This window comes from Hydra vulgaris, chromosome 12, assembly GCF_038396675.1.
Source record: "Hydra vulgaris chromosome 12, alternate assembly HydraT2T_AEP".
Lineage (NCBI taxonomy): Eukaryota > Metazoa > Cnidaria > Hydrozoa > Anthoathecata > Hydridae > Hydra > Hydra vulgaris.
In genome coordinates, this window is record NC_088931.1 from 86,467,499 (window position 1) to 86,492,500 (window position 25,002).

Here is a 25,002-nt window from a genome sequence, read left to right on the forward strand (position 1 = left end):
TATTTTTCTAGTTATAAAGCTATTCTGCCCCACTGTACACTGCGCCCCACTGTATTTGTACAGCGTTATTAATATTTTAACACTATATACAAAAGTTTGGCTATTTTTTAATATAGCAGTTCTTTTTGCCGAAAACGCATAAATAATTTATATTTACAACTGTTTAAACTCAGATTCTGAGCTTCTCTGAAAAAGCGGATCAAAACTTTCAATGTCATTTTGGTTTACTTGAATTTGATTCCATTTTTCCATGGCAAGTTTAACTTCATCCAATTTCAATAAACCTTTTAAACCATGCTTTCCTAATTCAACAAGAAAAGGGCGTCCAACATTATTGTATCGCACTAGCTTATCATTAATAACTTTATAATGGCGATGGCAACGTTTTTTGTCTGAAAATGCTTTAGGAAAAAGCTCTGCATTAACTTTTTCGATTTCTTTAACTAATTCTTCTTCTGAATTTCCGAAGAACTCATTTTCCCATTCTTCAGTTTTCTGATAATATAATAATACATTAAAATTTCTATTTATAACTATTATTAAGAATTTTTTTTTATGGAAATAATTAGTTACCCATGATTCATGATAAAGCGCAGTAAGTAGGTAATAGGCGTAATCCTTGTTTTGTTTCCGAGTAGGACATCTATAAATTAAAATAACAAATATTATATTTTATACTTAACAAATCCTATAAGATAAATATTTATCCATAAAATACCAATGTGTTCTAAATCATAATTAAATATGTTTTTAATTTTTGATTAAATGACATCATTGCTACAGTATAATCAAATTAACTTCAAAAGAATTCAGAAATAAAATTCAACAAAGCTATTCACTTTTTTAAAATGAAATCGACATAAAAGCAAATATACTATTATAAACGACATTCTTATAAAAGCAGATAATGCAGATTATTGAGCCAAAAATTAAACATTGTTTAAAATTTGACTCAATAAACTACATTATGTTTAAATTTTGGCTCAATAAGTTCTCTTCATGTTAAGAAACAGAGACCATGTAAATTATTTAACCCCCTCATTTTGATGGGGTTACATTCATTACATCATCATTACTCTTGAACAAATAATAAAAAAATCTTACAGCGAAATTTTTCAATTAATTTTGATCTACTTTAAGACGAAGTTGTTTTTTTTTCGAAAAACTTTCTGCCTCAATCAGGGTTAAGAAAAAAATAATTGGGGTATTTTTGTATATGCTGCAAATTATATTTTCGTAAACATTATAGGTTAATATTAGTATACTATTTTATTGTAGTAATTTAAGTATTACAGGTTGTCCTCAAGTGTAAAATAAAGTTAACAATTGACATCGGATTATGGAAATTAAAGAAAAACTCTTAAACAAATTTTGCTTAAACAACCAGTAATTATGGTAGATAAATATTAAATGCGAATTTGTCAGGTCAGATTATCCTGCTACTGGTAACATGTAACCCAGTACAATCTGCTTCATGTCCTGCTGCCGTGTAGGATACACTTTTTTTAGGCAAAGACTAGGAGAAGCCAACTCCAACTTAAAACACTTGGTACTCTTGGTTGAGTAAAGGCTATAAATGGTGCCTCAAAAAAAATTCTCATTTTGCGCAGATATTAAATGCATCTGGCTACAGTCTTGTAGAAGGCCTCCTAGGCAAAGACTTAAGGGGTAAACAGATTATATCTGCTGACCAGCCTTGCACCCCTTCTTCATCTATTAGACTAGCGCAGACGTATTTTTAATAAATTGTTTCCAGTTTAGGATGTTGAATGTTGGATCTTCTTGACTTAATGCATGAGTTTTGCTCGTGCCTGTTTTTATGACTAGGCAACTCATTCTATTATTTCCTAATGAGGGTACAGCTCTAAAACTCAGTTTTATGGTTCTGCCGCCGGCTGGTAGTCAGGTTTCCAGAACTCAGCGGTAGCTCTCAGAGAGGCTGATCCAATCAACAGCTGAAAAATATCAAATTATTAACAGTGCCATGTTGTGCATGGTTTCCATGTTCGTACTTTTGTTGTGTATTGCCAAGGGCTATTAAATAGTGTACTGAGTACTATCTATGCTTTGAGTCAAGTTCTTTAACAAAAACTCTAAAACACAAAAAACAATCGCCACCACCAAGTTCTCTCAACCTATCATTCACTAATATTCGTGGTCTTTGAAGTAACTTTTCTTCTGTTGAGTCTTATCTCTTGCAAAGTTCACCTGACCTACTTTCTCTTTGTGAGACTAATTTGAGTTCAGCTGTCTCATTTTGTGATCTTAGTGTTGATGGTTATCTTCCTTTAATTCCTAAGGTCTCCAATAGTCACATGCTTGGCCTGGGCATTTACATTCGTAACAATTCACCCATTTGTCAGGAAACTAGGTTTGAATCCACAGACTATTCTTTTATGTGCTTTTGTTTAGCATCACTTCACTCTATTTCCTTTTTCTTTGTTCTATATAGCTCTCTTTCATCTTAAGACTGCACTCTTTTCAATGTTATTTCTGATCAAATTGACCAAGATTTCTTTTTATCCATTAGCTAATATTGCTGTAGTTGGTGACTTTAATACCCATCACACTGAATGGTTTGGCTCTAGTGTCAATGACTCTACAGGCGTTAAAGCCCACAACTTTTGCCTTTCTTAATCCCTAACTCAAATAGTCAACTTCCCAACTCGCTTTACAGACAACCCAAATCATTTAAATTCTCTACTCGACTGTCTTGTTTCTGATCCTAGACAGTGCTCAGTTTCTCCACATTTACCCTTAGGTGCTTCTGATCACAGTTTGATCTCTCTAAAACTATTATCTCATTCTTCATCATAATCTAAATCCCCAAATCATTGTACCTCTTACAACTACCTTAAACTGGGACTCTTTCCATGATTTTCTTTGATATGGTTCTTGGGTAGAAATCTTTCACCTTCCTGCTGACAAATGTGCTTCTTACATAACTTTGTGGATTCAGACTGGCATGGAAATTCTAAACAATTTCAGGTCAAGCCTCACTCTTCTCCATAGTTTTCCTCACATTGTGCTGCTGCAATTTCCGATTAAAACCATTACTTCCATACCTATCAGCAAAATAATTCTCCAGAAAACAGACGTATGTTTATACTGTTAGAAACCATTGTAAAAAGGTTTTGTCTAATGCCAAAGCCCGCTATTCTCAAGTCATGAAATCTCATATCTCATCTCAATGCTCTCATGACTTCTGGAGAATCTTTAATAGTATTAATAATAAGGGCTAATCTTTAATTCCACCTCTCTTGTATGGTTCAGACTTTGTCACCTCACCTAAAGTCAAAGCTGAATTGTTTGCTAAAAACTTTTCATCAATATCATCTCTTGATTCCACTAGTTGTGTTCTACCTGATATTGCCAACAAACAGGTTGATCCATTGCTTGACATTCGTATCACTCCAGCTTCTGTATCTAAAGGGATTTCCAACTTAGACTCTTCTACAGCTTGTGGCCCGAACAACATACCTGTTATTGTCTTGCAGAAGTGTTCTTCGGAGCTTTCGCCTATACTCTCACAACTATTCAACAAGTGCTTATCAGAGTCTTGGTTTCCAGCCTGCTGGAAAGCGGCATCCATTATCCTGTAATAAGTCTTCTTCCTATCATAAGCAAGGTTTTTGAATCTTTAATTAACAAATACTTAATCTCTTATCTTGAATCTAATAAAGCATTTTCTGATCATTAATATGGATTTTGATCTTCTCATTCTACAGCTGATTTGCTAACAGTAATAACCGATAGATTTTATTATGCATTAGACAAAGGTGGAGAGGTTAAGGCCATCGCCCTTGACATTTCTAAAGTTTTTGGTAATGTTTGGCATGCTGGTCTTCTCCATAAGCTTTCTTCTAACGGTATATCTGGTAACATCGTTAAGATTATTGAATCCTTCCTTTCCAATCGCAGTTTAAAAGTTCTCTTTGATGGACAGCACTCTTCTTCTTATTCTGTAACTTCAGGTGTTCCTTAAGGTTCAATTCTTGGCCCTATACTCTTTTTAATTTACATTAACAATCTTCCAGATATTCTCACATCTAAGGTGGCATTGTTTGCTGATGATAATACCATTTATTCTTGTCATGATAAGAAGCCAACACTCTTTGATTGCTTGGAAGGGGCATTTGAGCTGGAAAAGGATCTCACTTCTGCTAAAGAATGGGGCTCACAGTGGCCATAATTCAGATAAAACTCAATTTTTTTCATCCAATCATTATTGCAATAATTTCCTACATTTATCGTCCTATATTTATGAACGGTAATGTACTTGATGAGTCATCCACCCTTCATCTTCTAGGATTAATTCTTACTTCCAATCTTTCTTGGAAACCATATATCAAATCCGTTGCAAAATTAGCATCTGCTAAGGTTGCATCTCTTTATTGAGCTCAACACTTTCTTACTCCAGATTCTATTCTCTATCTCTACAAATCTCAAATCCGGCCTTGTACGGATTACTGTTGCCATATATAGGGCAGATTTTCTAATGATGCCCTTTTTCTTTTAGACAAGGTGCAAAAACGCATTGCCTTGCAGCCAACCTCCAACCATTTTCACATCGTCATGTTGCTTCTCTCTCTCTTTTCTTCAAATACTATAATCGTGTTACTCGTCATTCAATTAAGTCTCATCATTTTACGGTGACTGTTCCTAAGTGCTCCAAAAACTCTTATTTGTCTAGTTTTTTTCCTTGAACATTTGTTCTTTGGAATTCACTTCCTTCACCTTGCTTTCCTGATTCATATAATTTGCAATCTTTTAAGTCGTCTGTCAATCCTTGTCTTGCTCTACAATCTTCATCTTTTCTCTTACAGTAACTTTCAACTCTAATAGTGATTGCTTGCAGCCTTGTTGGAAGGGAAGATGTTGAAAAAAAAATTTTTTTTGTGCCAAAAAAAGAAAAAGTCAATGAGACTGCAGAAGTTCTGTATTTCTGTTATGCACAAGAAAAGGTAACAGGTAGTTAAGTGACTTTTTTTTTTTATTGCAAGAATCCAACAATATGTAAAAAATGACAAATCATGCAGATGAACAAGTTCCACATCTTATTTGCAACTCATGTCAAACAATTTTACAAAAAAATGAACCTAGTGATATGAAGTGTTCATTTCAGCCTCTACAATTTCTCTACGATTGTTATCAAGCCATTGACATGAACATCTAGTTCATCTGATTGTCTTATTTGCCAAATTGGAATGCTTAAAATTAATGAAATTATCCTTTACGACCAAAAAAACATAACAAAAATCTTAAAGATTTATCCAAGCCTGAACTTTTTTAAATCCTTGCTTTCCATTAACGAAAACAAGATGTACGCATTCTTTGTCAATTATAGCTCGACCTAAAACATCCATGCTTTAGCCGAAGAAGATCAAGTTGGAGCAGAGCGTATTGTACCTGGCGTGATGAAGACAAAAGATTTTTCTCCAAGAGAAAAAGTATTGCTTAGCCAATCAAAAGGAGAAAGATTCTTTCCAGTAACACCAGGTAATTATAAATTTTTTATAATTTTAAAACATATAAAGTATAATAAACAGTATTAAGCAGTGAAAATTGTTGTTTACATTTTTATTTATAATTACTTTTATATAATTACACAATTTGAAATACCAGTTTAAAAGTTATTAAGATAACAGCCCAACTATATCTAATTTTATTTTAATAGTCTCACAATTTGTACTAAAATAAAAAAGCCATAATAAACAGCCCAAATGTTGTTAAACCTGCAGTTAAACACTGAACTAACACGATAATGAGAAAACTTGCTTCAACTCTCAGCAAAACAACAGGATATTTTTTTTCAAGTTTTTTTTTCTTTTAGCGCATTTTAAAGAAAGATAAGCTGAGTTTTTTTGCTAATGTCTCAGATTTTAAAATATTTTTGCTAATGTCAAAAATTTTAAAATATAATACATTCACATTTGATTAATATACAACTTAGGGCTCATTTTAGATATTATTCCACCAATGAAACTCCATCTTCTTCTTTAATTCTTCCATTTTGGAATTGTTTGTCAACTTTTCAAAAATCTTTCAGACTTGTAGTCTTGTATCAAAGAATGGCAAGCTGAATTCCACACTCAGCTCAAGGGTCAGGGTTAGGGTTAAGGTCAGGGTTAGCGTCAGGGTTAACCCTGACCCTAACCCTAACCCTGAAGCTCTAAGACTGAAATTCAGAAATTTAAAACATCTTTTTTATTTTTGCAACAATATTTAAATTCAAATTAATTTAAACTTAAATGCTGTTGTTATATTTAAAAGGAAAAGTCTCATTTTAATATTACCTATACTTCTAACATACAGTAGGTCAGGAATTGACAACAAATCTTATCTAATTACCAATTGAAAATTGAATTAAACCTAGTAAACGGTAATAACATTAGCAAGTTTTATAATTTTGTTAATAATAAACTGAATATCCCTAATAAGCACGACTATCTAATAGACAAAAATAATAATAACAAGGTCACTTCCAGTAAAAGAAATTGCTAACGTGTTTAATAATCACTTTAAAAGTGTTTTTACGGATGATAATAGCTACTCTTCTAATATTGTCAGTTATGTTAATGATCAAATAAATATTGACACTGTTTATTCTTCCGTGGAGTCAGTATATAAAACCTTAGTGGGAATTATTCCTAGTACCTCATACGGTCCTGTCGGCTTACCTAACACAATTCTTAAAAAGTTAGCTCTTGTATTATATTTTTCCTCTTTCATATATTTTTGAGGCTAGTTTTAAATCAAACGCTTAACCTAATCAATGGCGCCAAATTTTCGTCTCCCCAATTTTAAAAAAACGGATCCTAACAACTATAGACCCATCTCTTTAACTTGTACTTGCTGTCAAATTATGGAAAAAATTATCAACTCACATATTATTGAGTATTTAAATAATTATAACATAATATCTCAATATAATAATAGTCAGCATGGTTTCCTCAATAAATGTTCTACGTGTACGAACCTATTAGAATCTACTAATGATTGGAGTATTGCACTAGACTATCATCTCTAATATAACATAATAATAAATAATAGCTTGGACAACTGTTTTTAAAACATTTGTGGAGTGCAACAGTAGATATTGCACTGTATCAGCTTTTGACTAAATAGGTGTTTACTGTTATGTTATTGTTTTTAATTTTTGTTTTAATAAAAAGTTTTTGAAAATCTCTGAATTGTCTAGTTTATTTTTGAATAGATTTATTGAATCAGATTCTATTATATCATTCAGCAGATTATTCCACGTGTGGACTATACGATTTTTGAAAAAATTGTATCTATGAGCGTTTTTGCAGAATAGGTTTTTTAATTTAAATTTTTGTTGTCTCAGAAGAGGGCCCTCTTGTGAATCGGTGTAATTGTACTGGGAAACCCAATTGATTTTATCGGAGCCATATTGAATTTTATATTGCAGGATTAAATCACCATGTATTCGACGCTCTTCTAGAGTTGTTAGTTGCATGACCTCTAATCTTCTTTCATATGGTAATTTCTTTAGACATCTTTAATTTTATCAATGTCTTGTCTTAAGTAATGACACCAAGATTGAATAGGAAATTCTAGATGTGGGCAAACAAAATTTGTTTATAACTTTTTTACTGTATTGTTATCAAAACATTTAAATATCTGTTTTATAATGTCTAGCATCATATTTGCTTTACCAACAACTGAGTTAACTTGAGTTTGTCATTTTAGATCTTTGATATTATTATGTATATGTCTCTTTCATCTTCCGTACTAGATATGGTATGGTAGTGTCCAGTATCAATATTATGCATTATATACACTCTATTTGGATTATTTTTGCCCATATGTATAACCTTACATTTTTCATAAATCAATTTTGTTAACCAAGTGGAGGATCATGCCATGATTTTGTCTATATCTAATTGTAATTTCTCAATGTCACTTGCATTCTTTATGATGTTTATAATTTTACTATCGTTGGCATATAGTTTTATCTTGTTATTGACGTGATCCGGTAGATCATTGATAAATATTAGGAACAGTAACGGTCCTAAAACTGATAACCATTTTGATATACAATCTCCGAGAACAACTCTGTTTTCTATTGCCTAAAAACTCTTCAATTCAATTTAGAACATTACCAACAATACCATATGATTTTAATTTGTTGATCAAACGTGATTGTGGCACTTTATCAAAGGCTTTGGCAAAATGCAGATACAGCATATCGATTGAATAACCAGCTTCTAAAGCATTTGTTATGAGATCTAAAGTTTCTAATAAGTTAGTTACACAGCTTTTATTTTTTACGAATCCGTGCTGATTTTCATTTAATAAACCGTTTCTTATTAGATAATCAAAAATTTCATCTTTTATCAGTGATTATAAAATTTTACATGGGAGCAATGTTTGTGAAATTGGTCGATAATTTGATGCATTGGTTTTATCAGCCGTTTTATAAATAATGGTGAGAAATTTGCTGATTTCCATAAATCAGGTAGCTTTTGTTCCATCAATGATTTTTTGTACATCAGAAGCAGAGGTTCACTAATAGTAGTATGGCATTTATTCAAGACGTGTGGACTAACTCTATCTACACCAACCGATTTATTGATATCTAATTGTTTTAATTTTTTCTCAATTGAATCATACGTGATTACATTATCTATATCTAATTGTAAAGTTTTATCAGTTGTTGATATAATAACTGATAACCTTTATCTTCATAAACAAAAACTGAGTTGAAACTCTTATTTAATACACCAGCTATTGCTTCACCATTTGTATGTAGATTGTTTTGTTCATCAAAAATTGATGTTATACCAGATTTAATTTTTTTGTTTGCATTAACATATCCATAAAAGATTTTCGGATCTTCTTTTGATTTTTCGACAACCATATTTTCGCATTCAATTCGCTTACATTTAACAGTATTTTCAATTAGTTTGCATTGTTATTTATATTGTTGCAATAGGGATGATGATTTGAAATTATTGGATATTAATTTTTTCCACAAATTTGTTTTTTCTAAATTTGGCTTTTAATCAATCGTCTATCCACAGTCTTATATTCCTTCTCTTGTTATTTCATTTTGGTATGTGTTGAATTGATAGCTCTTGATATTTATCAAAAAATATTTCATAGCATTCATTGAAACTTTTATTGTGAAAAAGTTTTGACCAATCAGTGTTTTTGAACCCTTTATTCATTTCATAATAATTTTCTCTTAAAATTTAATCTGATAACAGATTTTATATCTATTGACTTCCGAAAGGCGTTTAATTCTGTATCTCATTCAAAACTATTATTTAAACTTTCATTATACATTATAGGTATTAACCTTTTAAAGTGGATCTCTGCATTTCTCCCAGACAGATCACAACAGGTAAAGATTTGTAGTTCTTTATCAGATCTGATTCGAATCATTAGTAGCTTAGAGTAGTAGTCTGGTAGAACCGACTTTGTTCTTATTATTTATTAATGATTTATCATTAGCAGTAAATGATCTTAAATGTACAATAAATCATTTTGCTGATGATTTAAAGTTATACACAACCACAATTTAACTGTTGCTCTTGATAGAATAATTATTTAGTCAGATAATTGGCAATAGCCAATTGTCAGCAAGAAATATTTTGTACACAAATTAGCACTTACTCCAATGCATAGTATTAGTTTTATTTACTAAACTACAAAAAATACATTGCCAGAATCATTCACATAACAAATACTAGAGAATACCTAATCTTAAAATGTTTTAAAACTCACAACCCTTGTATATTAGTATGTGCATTAACCACTTATATAAGACCAATTATTAAATATTGCTCTCCAGTTTGGTCGCCAAACTAAACTATATACTTTTGTTACCAAACAATATACAGTAAAATGAATGTAAGTGAAATGTTATCATCAATTAAAAAGCTATAAAATAAAAAATATTTGTCAGAACTTCACAAAAATTATGCATAATTTGGTTTGTATATATAAAAGTTTGTTTTTTGAAATTACCAATAATAAATATACCCTTGGTCATACTTATAAGATTCGCAAGCAACAATGTTAACTTGACATTTGCAAATATTGTTTTTCTCAATGAGTTGTAAATATCTAGAATAATCTGACATCAGAAGAAACGTAGATTAAACGCAGATAACATTTACATGTTTAAAAATAAAATAAAATTGTGCAATTTTGATAAACACTGCTTCTATAAAGTCAATGAATGAATAAAACCTTGAACGTTTGTATTATAAACTACAAATTTTTCTTACAGAAAATAGAAATATAGATAAATAAAGATTTACTAGAACAAGTTAAAAATTACATGTTCTAAAAGACATACAAGCCCAATAAATGGACACTGACAATATGACCCTAAAAAAGTATAAAAACAATGTACATGTTCAACACGTACATTGTTCAACACGTGTTCAACACGTACATTGTTTTTATACTTTTTTAGGGTCATATTGTCAGTGTCCATTTATTGGGCTTGTATGTCTTTTAGAACATGTAATTTTTAACTTGTTCTAGTAAATCTTTATTTATCTATATTTCTATTTTCTGTAAGAAAAATTTGAATTTAAGAAAAAAAATTTTGAAAGTTTTATATTAAGGCTCCAAAAAATTATTTTAGTATTCAAATAAAAATATTTTTTTTTTTTTGTTATTTCACCTCCCCAAGGCCCAGAAGGCCACTACAGATGAGGAGGCTACTTAATTGTGGTCATAACCCTCTCTCAACTCTATAACTTCGAAACACGAACCTTGACGAACAAGGCCGCTGCGCGGAGAAACAAGTTGAGCGCGGTACTACCAGGGACGTGGTGGGGATTGAACTCGGAACCTCTCGCTTATGAAGCGAGCGCTCTACCACTACACCACTACCGCATTTTTAAATCTAACCGGCATGGAAAAATTTAAATACCATTATGCACATTACAGAAATGATAAAATAAAAAATAATTGAAAATGTTCAAAGTTGCCACTAATTTTGCAACCTGATACTTAAAACTTTTAAAATACATTTTCTCAACACTCAAAATGCAGAGTAATAGACATCGACACAGTACCAATATCAACATGTATATATGTAGAATAACACACATCAACATGTGCATGTGTAGATTAACACATTGGCATGTAAGTATGTAGAGCAACACAAATTGACATGAATATATGTAGAGTAACACACATCGACATGTATATATGTAGAGTAATACACTCTTTATCAACATGTATATATGTAGAGTACTGATATCGACATGTATATATGTAGAGTAACACACATCGACATGTAGATATGTAGAGTAACACACATCGACATGTATATATGTAGAGTAATACACTCTTTATCGACATGTATATATGTAGAGTAACACACTCTTTATCGACATGCCGCAGCAGTTGTGATGTTTGTACAAAATAATAATTCAATATTGCAATTACAACCTAAATTTTAACAACACTATCTGGCAAAAAAAATCCTCTTTTAAATTTTAGATATGTAATTTAGTGATTGATTATTCAATTTAAAGAAGCTGGGAAAATAACTTATAAGCAGGAGTCAATACTGTTGTCATGATACTGTTGGGCTGGTTCTTCTGATGAGGTCTTCTCTATTTTAGAGAGGGCTTAAATTGCATTGTAAATGTTGTTGTACAAGGTTAAGCTGCTAACCTTTCATTATTTCATTATTTCTGAAATTAGTTTTTTAATAACTGTTATTGAATTGTTATTGAATAAAAAAAAAAAAATGATTTTTTATTTTTAAAAATTTCATGAGTAAACAAAAGATATTAACATATTGATAAACAAAAACCCTTGCTAATTATTTAAACAGTGATTTTGTTTTGACTAGCAAATAAATGTCTGATTTGAGCATATTTTTGATACATAGTTAGAGCGCTTTCGCCAAAAATTTAATGCATAAATGTTTTACGCCATCATAAAAATGTTTTACATTTTAACAAATCACAAAGAAACACAGAGCAATAGAGAAGAATCATTTTTAACAATTAAATTTTTTTTTTACTTTTTTTTTTTTGAATTTTCTTAAATTTAAAAAAAAAAAGAATTAAATGTAAAAGTCTTAATTAGGCAAACTCTTTTGTTAATTATTCTCAAAACAAAAAACTTTTTTAAATACTTCTATGCAATATTTTAATCGTGCAAACTTAAAAAAATACTCAACTAAAACAATATAAGTATATTTAATAATTTGAATCGTATCTGTTTATAATAAACACTCATTAAACCTTGTTCATTAAAAATTAAGTTTGCTAACTTATAAACAAACTCAAAAGTATTTTCATTCTACATATTTTTACAAAACTGTTTTTTTTCACTTGCAAGCAATTTAATTTAGAGTAATAAAATAAAAAAATTTAGAGTAATAAAATAAAAAAATTTAGAGTAATATAATAAAAAAGTTTAGAGTAATAAAATAAAAAAATTAAGAGTAATAAAATAAAAAAATTTAGAGTAATAAAACAAAAAAATTTAGAGTAATAAAATAAAAAAATTAGAATAAATATGAGGCAATCTTTGTAAAAAAAAATTTTTTAATTTTTTTAATTTTAAATTTTAATTTGTTGAACAATATTTATTTTTATTTATATACCAACTTGAATAAAATATACAAACATGTTAAAATATTTTAACATTATTTGTGCCATTTATAAACCGAAGGACAGCTGCCCTTGATTTATGAAAAAACTTATTGAATCGCATGCAGAAGAAATTTAACAAATTGTCTTCGTTCAAAAATTGCAAAAAACAGGTAATTTTTTTTTTCTGTGCCAGCCCCCTCCCCCCATAAGTCTTAAATTCTTTAACTAATAAGAAAAGAGTAATAATTAATGAAGAAGTAGTTTTTAGTACAATAAAAATAAATTGTTCATATATTGGCACATTTTCTTTAATATCTCAAAAAAATGCCTTAATATTTTTGTTATCAGAGATTACAGAATATAAATGTTTTTTGTAATATAGATTTTTATAGAGTTTTTTACTGAATGTTTATTAAAAACATCAGCAACATTTTTCATGTTGCTAAATATTTAGATAAAAAGTTTAGCATAAAATTATGTTGAATATAATCGTTATAAAAAGATAAGAAATATTATCGCGATAAAAAGTTACATCAATTATTTTTAACATAACTTCTTTCAAACTTTTGTAACAAATATTTTTACATATCTTTATTGAAAAGTTAATGTGTTTTATTTTTAAATTAATTACTTCTTTTATCTTACTGCTATTTTAAAAGTTAAAAAAATGATAAAAAGTAGCTTGACCAAAATTGCTTACTGTGTACGTAAATACTACCATAGTCATTGCTCAAGTAAGTTTCATCACTTATTTCACCCCATATAAAAATAATGTGTTTTAATAATCTCATTACTACATGTTCATACTCAGAGTAGTTTTGAGTAGGAGACAAATTTTTTTTAAATTTTTTAAAAAATTTCAGTTAAGTGATTAACTACATTGTTTAGAGTTGTATCTTACTTATGGAAACTAAAAATTTACAAGTCTGTGTTCAACAATTTTATTTCTTCTTTTATTTAATGGAATACTTATTTTACTTTATGGAGTACATTGTATTTTGGCTCAATAAGAATAAAATAAAATAAATAAATTAAGTCAATAAGAACAAAAAATAAAAAAAAAGGTTTCAATTCACTTTTTTGTCTTTAATGAAAATTTAAACATAAAACACACAACTTAATAAAAACAAAAAATTTTTAATTAGTTTTAGCCAACAGACCTTAAAATTGTTAAAATATTTGGTAAAAATGACATAGTCAACAATTAAATTGTTGTTTGGTCCCAGACAATGACAAAATAATCTATCGGTATTGTATATACAAATAAGTTAAATTAATTCTTTATCAAATTTACATAATTTAAAGTATTTAGTCTTTAAATTATTTTAAAATGAACTATAATGTACTTATTATGGTAATGTTTAAAAATAAAATTTTATATTGATCTTAAACAGAAATAATTAAAAAAAAAATGAATAAAAAAAAGAGAATACTTATCCGTCACCAAAGAAAGTTTATCTGTTTTTGGATTGTATCTGTCACCAACTAATAATTTCAATTTACGACGAGCATGATCATCTAAATCTAAATCTTTCAGCTGAACCTAAAATGAAAGCTGACACATGACACAACCAGCATTGTGGGTCAATTGACCCACAAATCAACCAGCATTGTGGGTCAATCCTGTAAATATATGACAAAAAAAAAGGTAGTGAAAACAAAATATTATATATTTAAACTTAAAAAAATTTAATCGCATACTAATATTTTATCTTAGGTATACTGAAAAAAACTACACTCATGCTTTGGCTATCCATAACTTGATCATAGTATGCAATTAAATACTACATGCTTAAAATATAACCAATCACATGCTTACAATATTTCAAAATAAAAGTCAAAGTATCCTCCGATAGTAAATATGTTAATTGAAAATATTTTAATTTTTAAAGCATTAAAATATGTGTTACTATAGTAACAGAAATAATAAAATATAGTAAAACAAAAAATAAAATATTTACCAAAATAAAATACTGTTTTAATATATTTTATTTCACATTCTTAATAATAATATTATTAATAATTCTAAAAACTTATAACTTAAAATAAATTTTTTAATAAATTCAAAAACTAATTTGACTGTTTCTGGTGAAGCAACATTTCAGTATTTTTTCTGAAAGAGCTTAAAAATTTTTTTACAACATGATGCATTTTCCTAAACCTGACCTGTTTTGCAGACCAGGGCTGAATAATTTACCTGCTTCAGCCCTTATGTACTTAAGTTTTTTTCTTACTGTCAATTCCATTCTATATCTTAATTCAACTTGTTTCTCCGCGCAGCGGCCTTGTTCGTCATGGTTCGTGTTTCGGAGTTATAGAGTTGAGAGAGGGTTATAACCACAATTAAGTAGCCTCCTCATCTGTAGTGGCCTTTGGGCCTTGGGGAGGTGAAACAACAACAAAAAATTCATCCCTGTAAAAAATACTGTCATATTTGGGCTGCTTCCTCTAATGGTGCCCTTTTTCTTCTAAAAAAAAGGCCCAAAATTTACAGTAAATATTGTTAGACCTGCTCTAGCTGTCAAGTTTGAGCCTTTGTAACATTCTTATATAGTTGTAAAGTTGTATCTCTTTCTCTTTTCTTATAAAATTGTATCTCTTTCTCTTTTCTACAAATACTGCTAAGTTTGGTGCTCAAATGAGCTATCATCTCTTGTAACAATAAAATAAAATCTTTTTACATCTGTTCTTTCATACTCTAAAAACTTTTATTAATTTAATTTTTTCCCTTACAATGCTTTGTAACTCAAACATTTTTACAAACATATTAATGACATTCCTGGTATTAATCTATTTTGCAGATTAGCACAGTATTTTTATTGTGATAAATGAGTAAGTAGGAGTTAGTAAGATTTACAAATTTCTACTGATATCCACAAATAAATTGTGTTTTTATATCTATTTCTTTCTCCTAGTAGACTTTATTACAGTTAAAACCGCATCTGCTGCAATACAAAAAAAAAAAAATATTTACAAACATTTTATAAAATATAATATAAAGTTTTCATAAATATTCTTCTGTTTTATCATGGGATCTTAATGTTGAAAACTATTATCTTTTTATTCACAAAGACTCCAATAGCCACATGCTTTGCCTGGGCAAATACTTATGTATCAATTTACCAACTTGTCGTAAAGACCTGAATTCTCTGACAATACTTTTATGTGCATTTTTATGTGCTGACAATACTTTTACGTAATTTCTCTTCACACAATTTCTTTTTGTTCTTTGTTGTCTTCTTTCTCAAGATAGCATATATTATATCTTGATAGATTTTCAATGCTTTTTATGATTAAATGTCTCTTTCCTTTGTCCCTCAAATAAAATTGACAAAGCCCTTTCTCTTTATCTTTCAAACAATATTGTTGTTATTGTGATTTTAATGCTCATTGCAATTTAAAATACTAATAAGTAATCTTTTCCCTTGAAAACAGCAAATGGTGGTAGATATCTTTCATCTGCAAACACAAAGCAGTACAGATTAAATAGTTTTACAGAAGACATAGCTAGTTTGTATATAGCTAGTTTGTGTGCATTTTTGTTTATTAGATGTACAAATACTTTTTTCATCGTTTTTCATGGAGAATTTCAAAGTTACTACTTAGTACAAGTTATAATTAATAGTTATATCTGATAGAATAGTAAAAAAATTATAAGCAACTTCTTGAGTTTAACTTTTAACTCATAAAAATCACTCAATAACTTGAAAAGTCAAACCATTTTCTTGTCAATTAGAGATTCAAGTTATCAGGAGTTATCCTACCTCCTGTAGAGTAATTCCTGATAGCTTGAAAATAATTTAAACTCAAATAGTCTTCATACAAATATATGATTTTCTTTACGTAATCTTTATATCAAGTTAGCAAACATCAAGTTAACAAATATCAAGTTAGCAAATATTAAGTTAGCAAATATCAAGTTAGCAAATATCAAGTTAGCAAATACCAAGTTAGCAAATATCAAGTTAGCAAATATCAAGTTGCATGATGGGACTTCAAAATGACATAAGCTGGTCATAAACTCATTACATTGCTGTATTGACATTTTTGTTAAATTTTCCAGTAGATGTCCAATTAGAAAACAAGAAGGAGCAATTCTTGCACATATTGTTGACCATAGTAGAACAGCAAGATCCAGAAAACCAATTGCCACAGGATTCGCAACACATCCGTAAATGTTGTTGAGCTGTAGTTTTATCTCCAAAAAAATGACACAAGCTTAACATTTTTTAGAACTCAAAGAACTGTCAGTTAATTTTGAAATTATGAACAAATTTTTTATTCAAATAAAATATCATGGTGTGTATCCATTTTGAAAATGTCAAAATTTACTGGTCGTTTTACAGGTAAAGTTACTGGTAAATTTTACATTCTCAACACTTATTAACATTTCACAATATGCTAATTGTCTCCTTTTTTGATTATCCGTGAATGACCAAAGTTAGAATATTTCAAAATTTCACTAATTTTTATAAAAAAAGTAGTTAATTTTCAAAAATTAATAATTTTTTTTTGTAAATATAATTAATTTGGTGATTCTTAATAATACTAAGATTAAATTTGATCATTTATTTTAATAATTTGCTTATTTTAGGTTTTAATAGTGTGCATTTTTTCAAATTGTTGTTTGGCTAAAGAATTATTTCAGCAGTTTGCATATAAACATTATTTTTTTTATAGATTTATATTTACAAACTAATTACAAATATTATTTGAGAAAAAAGTTTGCAAAATTTGAGTTTAGCATGCTTTTTTTATATATTTTTTCTTAAATGACCGAAGTTACATGGTGACCGAATTTACCATATTATGGCATTTTTCAAACAAAATTGAACAAAGTTGTCATTTTAAAAATGTTTTCTTATGTTTAACTGTGATTAAACTATCATTTCACTTACTTCTAGCTTGACCATTCTAGAGCTTGGATGACGAATAGAAGGACCAGCATATACATGATTTATTGTTGTTATTTTAATTGGTCGAGTTCTTTCTATGTCTTTTGGCCATAGGGTACAATATGCTAATAGCAAAGTAATTATTAGTTTGCTTCAGAAAATATATACAATATGGGAATTGCAAAGTAATTATTATTTTGCTATACAGAAGACCTTACACCCTTATGCCCATTACTAAAATCTCTTTGAAACAATATTTACCAGACAAATATTTACCAGACAAATAATATTTACCAGACAAAGCTTCACAGTGTTTCTTTATAGCTGGAGGAGTCAAATGAAAAAAGTTTGGAATCTAAAAAAGTCTTCAGAATTGTACATTGCAATGAATATTACTCAAGTATTGGTTAATTTTGTTAATAATATTTAAATACTGAAACTACCATGATTACTAAATAAAAAATATTTTAATATAAAAAAAAATATTTAATCAAAAAACAACCTTTAAAAGTTCTACATTTCCTTTTGCATTTGGTGGAACATCTCCTAGGCGATTGTGATATGGTCTTCCCATACGAATTGGAAGTGGTATAACAGAAGGATTGTATGATTCAGCAGCACAGTACACACTAGACCAATCAGTTGTTTCTAGATTTAACATATCAGCTCGTGATAAAGTCTAAATAGAAAAATATGAAACATCACCATGGAATACACCTTCATTTAAACTATGCAGTTGTGGTGCAGTGGTTGAACTTCATAAGCAAAATATACAGAGTTTAAAACCGAACGCGCCCCTAGTAAAAATGTCCTTGTTTCTTAACAGTTTTTTTAATTTTTTATTTTTGAAGAAGTTTTGGAATTACAATAGAAAAAGCAGTTTGCTTTTGAACTTTGATACACCATGTAGACTCATCCATGTTGATACTGCAATAGTTAAGGTGGCTCTTAAAACATTTGAAAAATATCTGCTAGCACCCCTGTAGCATATTCTTTATAATAAAATAACATTTGGATTTAATGTGCCTAATATAATAACAGATTTAAATAACTTTCGAATTAAAATATTTTCAGGGGTCCCTCAAGGTCTAGTGAGTAACTTACAGGTGAGTGAACATCCCTTGCGGAGTGTTCACTAACCTGTAAGTTACTTTATGTAGGTTTGTGTTCTGCTTAAACCTCTTTCAAAGTGTGAGCTCAGTAACCAACTAGTGACTCTAACTATAAAACCTATGCTCATCTTAATCTCTAGTACCCTGGTAGATGTAATATCTTTCCTAATACATTTCCAAAATATTCCCATCTTCTGTCTTGTAAAAGGCCTCCTTGGCAAAGACTTTAGGGATGAGGAGAATAATTCTGACAACCAACCTCGAACCCCTAGTTTATCTATAAGGCTGGCATAGATGTAAACATGTACTACATTGTTTTACTGTCTAGAATGATGAACTCTGTATCTTCTTGACTCTAATCATAAAATTTTGCTTGTGCCTCCTTGATAGTGGCTATGTTCTAAAACTTAGTTCAATGGTTCTGAGGCCAGCTGATAGTAAGGTTTTCCAAACTTAAAAATAAATCTGTTACAAAAGAAGGTGAGGTCATTTTAGAAAAATTAAGATTATCTGAATATTTTTTTTCTGAATACGCTTTAAATGTTTATTTTTCAGAGTCTAATTTTGTTTCTTGTAGAAAGAATTAAAACAACAAGATTCTTTTAGATCTACAGAAAAACAAATATTTGAATTAACAACTGTTTGTGAAAGATACAATTATTATTCAAAAAGGTATTTCAATATGTTAACTAGTTTTTTTCATGGTGCTAATAGTAATATTAAAAACGTTTTTCTTCATAAAATTCTGCAAAATCCAAACAAAAGAAATTTTCAATATGATTTTGTTTTTGCAATTCAGATACAACCAGCTGCAATACCAGCTGCAATACCAGTTGCAATACCAGTTGCAATACTGGTAAATATCATTAAGCAATTACTCTTACAAATATCATTGAATCCTACACACTTGGGTTTTCTGTAGGTATCACATACATGAAGCATTTCTTAGAAGTTTTGTTTGGAAGTACTTAAGGGCCACAAAAATCACTTTATGTTAATTTTCAAAAGATCTTGCTAAAAATTTGTAATGAGAAACAAGCTGGAGAATGTGGTATTCTTTATTTGGAACACTATATATTCTAGTTCAATATTTTATGGAAGAGCTAAAGGAGTCTCTTTGACTTATGCACCTTGTAATTACTTTTGAGGTGATTACTGCAAGCTAGTTAAGCTAAGTGAATTCTTCTATGGTGGAGGTTTTGATTTCCAAAGCTTGATACAATCCATGAACCAAGATCCATGCCTGATTTATTATATTTTGATAATTCAAATGACCAAGTTTACACATGATATATGTTCAACCTTGTTTTATAACTGCTTCAATAACCATTGAAAACTAGCATCCCCAAAGTATAAGTGAGTCCTATATTTAATAGTTTTTAAAGATTTCTAATCACATTAAAAATTTAGCTCTAAACTATGTTGTTTTTTGAAGTCCAATATCTGAAATTTACTTTGGATATTTGAACAACATATTTTCTGATACCTGAACAACTCATAGTTTACTTTGGATATTTGAACAACACAGTTTAAAAATGCTTAGGATATTTGAACAACACAGAGTTTAAAAATGCTTCGCATATTTAAACAACACAGAGTTTAAAAATGTTTGACACTTGTTAAGATGCTCACACTTTTTTGTTTTGTTTCTACCTAAAAACTTTTTTGTTTTGTTTATACCTAAAATTAAAGCTTTTCTTAATAAACTACTGGAACTAAATCTTCTATGCACAGTTCAACTAGAAATATTCAATTTAGGATTTTTAACAACTTGTTCTAAGATTATTGCTTATTTTTTGTTTGCTTCCAGTGCAATCAACATGAGTGCTCAGCAAAGACTTAATATGAGGGCAACTAAATCTTTCTTGACTTTTAATAGAACATCACTTATTGATAAATATTGGTTTTCAGCCCATCTTGTATCAAAACAAGTTGCTTATGCATGATCATCAAATTGAGCTAGTTCATCCAAAAGCTTAGTTTTTGCTTATTGAAGTGTTTTAAGGCACTATGAAACAATATTGCATACTTTACACCTTGGCTTTTTCACGAAATAAATGATTTTTTTTTAATTGCATATTATTTTTTAATATTTGTGGTTATTAAGGTGCTCCCAGAAGTTCTTACAATCATCACAGAGCATCACGAAAGGGCATTTAACTAAGAAGTTCACCCCTCCTTCGTTACCAATGTCAGTTAATGGCCTAGAGCCACTGTGCCACGGCCAAAACTTTAAGTCCCATAAATTGTTGTTTTTCTTTATTTTAATTATATAATACTCCATTTTAAAATTTAAATTAAATTTCTAAAATATTGAGCACTATTTTATGATAGAGAGTTTTGTATTTTAATACAATATTAAACCACTCAACGTTGTATATATGTGTGTGTGTGTGTGTGTGTGTGTGTGTGTGTGTGTGTGTGTGTGTGTGTTTGTGTGTGTGTGTGTGTGTGTGTGTGTAAACCTAGTCAGGAGCTATTCTAGAAAAATAATTTGGTGCCTCTCTGTCACACTTTGACTTTTTCACCAAATTAATGTTTCTTTTTAAAATTGTATATTAATTTTTTTATTTTGTGTGGTTATTAAGGTGTTCCCAAAAACCCTTACAGAGCACTGCGGAAGAGGATTTAACTTGGAAGTTCACGCCTCCTTCTTTAACATTGTAACTTATTGGGCTAGAAGTGGTGTTGAGTCTCTGGTCTCTTGGTTCTGAGCCAGAACTCTAACCACTCTGTCACCGCTGCTCAATTTAGCATAACTATGTTATAATTTTATCTGCTACTGTATGGTTAGATAAGTCTATAATCTTTATAGTAAGATAGACATGCCAATAATTTAGCATTTTTATAGTAAGATAGACATGCCAATAAAATGATGTAAAACCATCCATGATCGTCTTTATTTTTGCTTATTATTTTAAATTTTCTGCAGGACTCTAAATGCAGTTTTATATCTAGTTTGTGTTAATATATGACAAATATGCAATATTGTTTCATATTGACTAAAAATGATGTATGTTTCAAGAGCTTGATTCTTATTGTAACAAAAATTTTGACTTTCCACAATGATAAAAATTAAGAGTCCCTCTAACTGAAAATAAAAAGCAGATTTACTGGAATATAACTGACTGATTATATATGTATATATATACATATAAATATATATATATATATATATATATATACACATACATATATATATATACATATATATATATATATATATATATATATATATATATATATATATATATATATATATATTTATGGGTCATTCTCCTGAAAAGTAACATTTTCAATAGTTAATTTTATAAAAATTAAATATTAAATTTTTTAAACCAAATTTTTTGTGGTTATAGCTTTGAGTATATTTAATCATTTGAAAGTATCCACACAACTCGTTAAATGTCAGTTTACTAAAAAAAAAATTAAAAACTTATAGTTTAATCCACAGACGTGACAACTTTACCACAGACGTGATGCTAAGAGTAATATCACTTATGCTGTAACAGCTATAAGTGTTGTTCAAGTAATTTTCAAAAATAATAATCATCTGCAATCAATAGTTTTTATTAGCTAACATAAAATAGTTTATGGTACAAGTTTTTAAAATTTTTTAAGTGTTATTAGTACGTAAATTAGCAAATGTTTTTGAATGGTAAATCTTGTGGAAAACTGTATTGCCCCCTGTTGTTGAGGTTTGGCTGGCACAATATAAACACTACATCGCCTTTATTGATGACAGAGATGTCATCTTTCTCCGAAAACGTGAAAAATTCCTGGCCAGATCTTCTCAAAAAATTTATGACAAACTCATTTCCATCTGCAACTAAGGCTTGAATTAACCCAACATAGTATTTGACAATTTTTTTGGAAGTTTGAAACTTCACAATCACAAAGTCATTCATTTTAATAGACAAGCTGTACTCCTCACTATCGCCGTAAACACTGTGATAACTTAGTCTAGTCTTTTTCTTTTTACATTTACTTGGGCCTTGGTTTTCTTGTGCCAAACCTTTGGATATTGTTCCTTCAGCAAGTGCTTTCTTCCTTTTCAAGGATCGTTGACCTGGTAAAGTATGTTAAGGAATTTCTTAAAACAGAAGCAAATAAAATTATTTATAAAAAAAAATTACAAAATTAAATAACAGTTAAATAAGGTTTTTGTACACAACTTATTTCAATATTTTATGAAAATACAAGGCTCGCTGAAAAACTAAATATTAATGTTCAAACATTCTTGATGGCTAAGTACCTAGACATTTAAGCAATGCAAAAGTTTGCAATATTCAATATGAGCCAATATAAATTTATACATTAAAAGGATATGAGGATGAAGATCTGTCAAAGATTCACTAGGATACTTTTCCAATACTATAGTGATTGCATTTTGTACCATTGTCACATTCAGTGCATGTCAGCTTTCTTATATACAATGTTTCTTTTTTAGTGGAACTCCAAAATACCTCATGAACTTGTAAAGTCCCCTTGAAAGTTGTTAGGATTTTGGGTACACATTTCTCATAGAGATTGAAATCTGTTTTTTTAATAGTATAGATGGTTATACTTGGACACTTTTCTTTTATTTCTTCAACCAAACAATTATTATCAGGAAAATTTCCCTTGTCCTATTATTCTGTCTGCCGTTCTTTTGATACTATATTCCCTGTATTTGATACTCCCCCTATTCCATCAGGGGCACCTTTTCCGTGCCCCTTTTCTGTGAAATGCCATCTCATTGTTTTAGCTCCCAACTCTTTTTGAAAAAAAGTACCTAGCAAATAGAACATGGACTTGTTTCGGTACTGTTGAGAAGTACTATCACTAAGAAAATGAACTGTTTCAATGATAGGCAGCTTTTCTTTCATGTCATTAATAACAGGCTTTAAATGTGCACAGATCCCAACAAAGTCGTGTTGCCTGTTATCTGAAAATGTACAGTAAGATTTGGCCTTTATTTTGTTTTCAGAAATACTGCAATAGTACGCCACAACTGTATGAATTGACACTTGGTTTCTTGATCCACCAAAATGAGGCGATTGAATTTCTTTTGAGTATTTGCAATTGTAATTTTCTGAAAAATCACAATGAATGAAAATATCCCTAGGCCCCAAGTTATTTTTTATTTCTGATGTAGCTTTGATCTGGTGTTTTATATTGCATACATGCCTCATAAACTTTTCCAACATGTTATTAATAAAATGTGAAAACAGCTGTTTCTTAGTTAATGTTAACTCTTCTTTTACAGTTTTAAAACATGTCTTCATTTTACCTTTTGCCAAAACGTCAACTCTTTTTTTAGACCATTGGGGAAAAGTTGCTTGTTCATTCTCAAATTCTTTACAAACTATTTTTTTGTTTAAACAGCATACTCCACATTTTCTTTCTAGGCACAACTCTCTCAGCTCGCCATCACATGTTATACTTTTTAGCAAGTCAGTGGGATATTTATATGCCAACATCTTTAAAGTATACAACTTTTCAAGAACCAAAGCAAACTTCTCATGGTCAATACAAAGACAAGTATCTCGTTTACGGAAGTCTGGTTGAACTACCCAAAAGAGTCTCAATTTACAAAATGTGCTATAAGATGTTGAATTGAACTCGTTTGTTTGTTTAAAGTCATTATACAAATTTAACATTGTATCATTCAATAGTCTTTTCAGTTTTTTCAGTTTGTTTCTTGTTATTGTTTCTTTTTTCCCAGCAGTAAGCCTACTAGAACTATCTTTTTCTAAAAAGTTTTGTACTTCCATCTTAAGTTTTCGTTGTTTCAGTATATTTGAGAGTTGATGTGTATGGTATGGATTGCGTGATATATCTAGAAGTAAGATTGTTAAGGCTTCTTTGAAGTCTGTACTTCTTTATTATCTTTCAGCTTAATACCCTGGCAAAAATGTGATTGTATTTGTGTCTTTAACACTTCGCTAAAAAGCAAGCTTTTCTTTATTTCCTTTGAGCATTTTGTACCACTAGTAATTTTTTTAACCACCTATCGAGGAGTATTATCTTTTGCAGACTGCAGTCTGTAGAATTTTTGTTTGTATTTATCACCTCTTTGCTTTAACAATTTGTTTTTTTCTTCTAATTTTTGGATTTTTTTCTATAACCCATCTCTATACTTTCTACAAATTTTTAGCCCGCTGCTATTTCTGAAACTAGATTCTTGACTGGGACCAGGAAGTACATTGAAGTCTTGTTCATTGTCGATAGGAATATTTACAATTGAACTTTCAGGTGGTGTTGACAAATATTCAATTAGTTGTTGTCTTTTCTTTTTCATTTCTCGACTTCTTTTGGTCCTTTCCTTCCAACCTTTTCTAACTGATCTTTTATCCCTTTCTGAAAGTTCATGAATTTTCTTCCGAGTTGCTTTTTTTCTTTCTCTGTCTTTTT

At 29.4% G+C, this 25,002-nt stretch overlaps 1 protein-coding gene across 1 annotated transcript in view; it reads right to left on the reverse strand.

Moving 5' to 3' along the window:
* LOC100200092 (small ribosomal subunit protein mS35) overlaps positions 1–25,002 on the reverse strand; it is a 26,755-nt gene continuing 1,753 nt past the window's right edge. Inside the window, exons 3-8 of the mRNA XM_065814816.1 lie at positions 17,997–18,173; positions 17,789–17,849; positions 17,498–17,619; positions 14,033–14,142; positions 574–643; positions 1–495 (exon numbers count right to left, since the gene is read on the reverse strand). Coding sequence (XP_065670888.1) covers positions 154–495; positions 574–643; positions 14,033–14,142; positions 17,498–17,619; positions 17,789–17,849; positions 17,997–18,173 — 882 coding nt within the window. The 3' untranslated portion in view covers positions 1–153. The remainder of the gene's footprint in view (positions 496–573; positions 644–14,032; positions 14,143–17,497; positions 17,620–17,788; positions 17,850–17,996; positions 18,174–25,002) is intronic.